This window comes from Nansenia antarctica (genome assembly GCF_963989245.1).
Source record: "Nansenia antarctica genome assembly, chromosome: 5".
Classification (NCBI taxonomy): Eukaryota; Metazoa; Chordata; class Actinopteri; order Argentiniformes; family Microstomatidae; genus Nansenia; species Nansenia antarctica.
In genome coordinates, this window is record NC_137690.1 from 67,267,376 (window position 1) to 67,272,375 (window position 5,000).

At 46.6% G+C, this 5,000-nt stretch overlaps 2 protein-coding genes across 4 annotated transcripts in view; both read right to left on the reverse strand.

Annotated features, from left to right (window-relative positions):
- LOC308158275 (5'-3' exonuclease PLD3-like) overlaps positions 1–5,000 on the reverse strand; it is a gene marked incomplete at both ends in the record, with an annotated part of 402,256 nt that overhangs the window by 271,301 nt on the left and 125,955 nt on the right. The window lies entirely within an intron of this gene.
- Positions 1–5,000, reverse strand: part of nova2 (NOVA alternative splicing regulator 2) — a gene marked incomplete at both ends in the record, with an annotated part of 49,865 nt that overhangs the window by 14,296 nt on the left and 30,569 nt on the right. For all 3 annotated transcript variants that reach the window (XM_080532777.1, XM_080532776.1, XM_080532775.1), the window contains one exon: positions 138–304. In XM_080532777.1, coding sequence (XP_080388903.1) covers positions 138–304 — 167 coding nt within the window. The remainder of the gene's footprint in view (positions 1–137; positions 305–5,000) is intronic.

Here is a 5,000-nt window from a genome sequence, read left to right on the forward strand (position 1 = left end):
ACCGTAGATACCACCACATCTAGCACTCACTGTACCGTACTGTCGCTTCAGAGATCAATCCGTTCGATGTATTTATTTTCTATCAACAACATGTGTCAGTCATTCTGTGGCTATGTGGTGGGGGAGGGGGATCTCACCTGTTTGATGCGGTCGGGGTTGACGGTGGTCTGTGGCTGCAGTATGCTGACAGGCTCTTGTTTCTGGGTGCTCTGGGGCATCTCCCGGACCTTCTCAGCGATGAAGTTGTGGACTCCGTTCAGCGCCTCCACCGTCCCCTGGATCAGACACACCCGCTCCGTCGTGCCTGGAGGGAAGAGAGAGAGAGAGACATCAGTGTATGCCTCCAACACACACACACACACACACACACACACACACAGACACAGACGACACAGACACAGACACAGACACAGACACAGACACACACACACACACACACAAAAACCTAGAAAATGTCTACATGTCTACAACATAACTACATACATAATACTCTTTATACATTTATGACCAATCAATGTCCAATAATTTTTACTTATTCTTTTGGGCATTATTTTCATAGGGCCAACTGCGTATTGATATTCCAAATCAATGGATCCATTCCAAATCAACTCCAACCCCCCCCCCCCCGTTATTTCCAACACTACATTTACGATTTGCAAACTCTCGTATTAATAGGTTCTGCTTAGCTGACTCTCTACATCTATGCAATTACCCAATATTGCTTCTTCTTTTTTTAACCACACTAAAATGTTACTTGTACAGTGTATTCACTCTCTCTTTTATAGCGTTTGGAACGGTTCAAGTGCTGTCGTAATCAATTTCACGACTTAACATCTCCCAGATGCAAAAGCAATATCAGTCATACTGTCGTACAATTCCAGTCAGAAACAGAGTCAATCATCTATATGTTACTGGAACGTAACCATTCCAATCCTATTTTTAAACCCACATGTATGCTGCTGTCATCAATCAAATGACTTGTTGGCCACTGCTAAGCTAACATGTGAAGAATCAAACATTGGCCTTAGGTCATAGTCTACTTAAAGAGGAACAACTGTACATTTGGGAAATGTTTCTATGTGCCTAAAACTCAGCCTGAGGAGAACTAGATTGATGACCACAAGAGCCGACACATAAATTCACAGTTGTTCCTCTTGAACCAGACTTTGACCTACCTACATGTAGGGCCAATTGTTTTGGAATCCTCACGTGTTAGCATGCTAGCGGCTAACAAGACTCATCAGATTGATGGCCGCCGTAAACCTGTACATTTCAAAATGATGTTCCCCGGTCACGTAGATGATTGACTCTGCCGTGACTCGACAGTACGCTACGACACGGATAAAGTAAGCTTGTCACGCGACATGTAAAGCGCTTTCCCGGTGTCTCCAGTAACATTCACTTGGCATAAGCTACGGCCTAACTACTGTCCAGACTGTCAGACGTGACAGAAGAAATGCTCGCGTAGGAGAAGCATCTGTTTAGTGTTAAGACTGTGTGTTGGGATTCAGCAAAACGGGGATGGGGTGCTCAAGCCGAGCAGCTGAATAAACAGGCACTTTTTTATTCAGAGATTATCTCGGTGACTGGTGTTTGGGAGGACACCGAGACGGTCCATGGTTTACTAATTAGGAACCGCAGGGTGATCTGGCATCAGTATCTCTCAAAGGGACATCATAAAAGGCTTGATAACAGTCTGACGCTAAAGAAGTGGTAGTCAAACAGGAGAGCTGGACACTGCTGGACCGTAGAGAAAATAACAAGCGTAAACCCAGACCATTAAAATCGCTAATTTAGCCCAAAAAAGGTGGGTAAACACTATAGTCTGTTTGAAAAGGGTTTGTAAAGGGCCTTTTGTGCATTTACGTCTCACTATATCTCTGTTTATAGTCATATACAATAGCAGATTATGCCTTATGCATTATGTTATGTTTGTGTCAGCAACATTGTTCCCTCTGGGAGCAGTAATCGAACCAGCTTTCTCTTGTAAAATACATTTTATACCAATGAGGCCTAGCCAGGGTAAATAAATGTTTAAAATACATGTAAAAAAATCACTAATGTAAAGCACTGCATTGTGAGCCAGAATCCTTTAAGCCTAGCTATAGGCCACAATTGATTCTGATATAATCAGCGACGCCGGCGCCAAAGTCGAACATAACATAGCATTTCCGTGAGTACTTCATCACCATTCCTCTCAGAGAGTAGGAGCATATTTAGAGGCTGAGAGGAAAACAAGCCGTCTGAAAGCCATCATAATGTGGCAGAAAACTAGGCCAATCCAAAGCTGGGTCCTCTGTGCCTCCCTCTCTCTCTCTCTCTCTCTCTCTCTCTCTCGCAATCTCTCTCACACTCCCTCTCTCTCTGTCTTTCTATCTGTCTGTCTGTCTCTCAATCTCTCCCTCCTCCCTCCCTCTCTTGGCTCCTGTGAGGGCAGGACTCAAATCTGGGCCTTATCGTCGACATGCAGTCAGGGCGTTACGGCTTCCTCTCGTTCCCCTCTATTGTTTCGTTGGGTTAGGGTGCATGTCGGCTGGCTTTGGTTTGGGGCCCTGCCTCCCTCCCTGCCTCCCTCCCTCCCTCCCTGCCTGCCTCCCTGCCTGTCCAGTTGTGTGTGCAGTAGCTATTAATACAGTTGAAATTGAGGAATCTCAGGCTCTCGGTTTGCTTGAAAAAGCCCATCTGATTTCTAAGCTCCGGGCAGCTGGCGTCTCAGGGGTAATCTGGGGCCGGCCCAATCAGACTGGTGGATTAACAGGCCAGATATTGCCATTGTTTTTTTGCAAGGGGATATGTGGAGAAGGGGGGAGGGAGGGGGAGGGGGGTAGAGTATGCAACTCATGGCAGCAAAGGGTAAAAGTGGAAGAGCCGTGTCAACTGTCCAAATAGTATATGTGGAATACTTCAAATATATTGTGATTGATTGGGTTGGTGTGGTGTGGTGTGGTGTGGTGTGGTGTGTGTGGGGGAGGGGGGGGGGGTAGCAGGCGGGGGGGGGGGGGGGGGGCGTGGTGTGTGGGGGGGTAGCAGGCGGGGGTTGACACTGTTGAGATGATTCCATTGGGTTCCACTGTGCCAAACTAAGCTGAATCAAGCCCCCCCCCCCCCCCCCCCCCCCATCTGGAGTAGGGGGGGTATTTTTGAAGATGTTTCGTTTTGAAACAGATCTGTTTTTTCTCAAATCTTGATACCAAATTGTACACGGTTTGTTTGCAGCTGTTTTTCATTCACTCGCTCATCCATTACAATCACATCTTTTGTATTCGTGGCACAAGTCTCTGCTCTGGCGTGCCTCGGTCTGAAGTCATATTCAGCAGTACTGATGTACACACTGCTGAGCATCAAGTTTACATGAGGGCCTGGGGGACTGATGACTATGACTGTGTGTGTGTGTGTGTGTGTGTGTGTGTGTGTGTGTGTGTGTGTGTGTGTGTGTGTGCGTGCGTGTGGAGAGGTTAACCGGGGTACACCATGGCTGTTTCACTGTGTCATCACTGCTTGACAAAGCTTCACTTCCATGTTTCCATGTTCACATGCCCCACAGAGCACAAGGAGCTCAGCAGCCTCATCCACGTCTGTCCTTCTCCTGTGGACATGACTCACACCCTACTCAATGTGTGTGTGTGTGTGTGTGTGTGTGTGTGTGTGTGTGTGTGTGTGTGTGTGTGTGTGTGTGTGTGAGTGAAAGAGAGAGAAAGAGAGAGAAAGAGAGAGAAAGAGTGTGTCTGTGTGTGTGTGTGTGTGTGTGAGTGAGTGAGTGAGTGAGTGAGAGAGAGAGAGAGAAAGAGTGTGTGTGTGTATGTATATGTCTGTGTGTGTGTGTGTGTGTGTGTGTGTGTGTGTGTGTGTGTGTGTGTGACGTGTGTGCACACGTCTGTGTGCCTGTGCATGTGTGTGTGTGTTTGTGTGTGTGTGTGTCACAATACTGTTGCTGACAAACGAGGAATTCCATGGCTGAATAGGGGTAAGACAGTAACTCAGCTCTATTGTATTTATTTATTTTTTGTTATATTTATACAAACTATATATTGTCTATCTGGACCCAATAAGAGAGGTTTCCAAAAAAATAAACATAACCGCGAGAACATATACAGAAACTACACTGACTGAAACTGCAACATCGACATTAGAAAGTCATTACAGGCAAAATACACAAATGATTTATGAACGAGGTCAAACCAAGAGCTGTTTAGGACCTTTGGAACTGACAACCATCCAGAAGCACTTTCACTGTTTGACCAGTTAGTAGCAACAGAGGCCAGGAGAGCAATGAGACTTTTTCAAAAAGCGGTTGTTTATATGGAATCATTAGTTTGTGTGACTCATTCATTCCTCTTCACTCCGATGAGGCAGAGGGGGGGGCTACTAAGAGGTGTGTGTGTGTGTGTGTGTGTGTGTGTGTGTGTGTGTGTGTGGGTGTGTGTGTGTGGGTGTGGGTGTGGGTGGGTGGGTGTGTGTGTGTGTGTGTGTGTGTGTGGGTGATGGCCTCCCACGAGCCTGAGACCACATCACACACCGCACCACAACCAGGGGAGCCCCTCCACTTCCAGGTATTGTAGCGTAGCAGTAGCAGGTATAAAACGTCACGTTTTTGCTGCTGCAGTGAGGCAAACGGGACACCATACTTAGCATGTTAGCATTATAAGCGACGTTCATTAGCAAATCTTCTAATCTGTGCATGATGAAGTGAAATACATCTACGAAATAGTATGATATATGACATGGTTCATTTAAATGCACCCTGTGCCATTATGTTGTTATGACAGCGCTGCGGCTAACATTTTGACAGCCCCGCGGTGAAGTGTAACTTGCGGACACTCTGAACTGTAGGGAGCTCTCCCATGTTTCCTTCGTTTGAATTCAGCTAACGCGTCCGTGCGGATGTCCCGACCACTGTAGCAGTCCGATAACAAAGGTAAACGAAGATATGCAAGCCCTCGAAAACACACCAAAGTCCGGGAACGTTCCCGTTCCTCGTCACGTTCTGCGGCGAACAAACG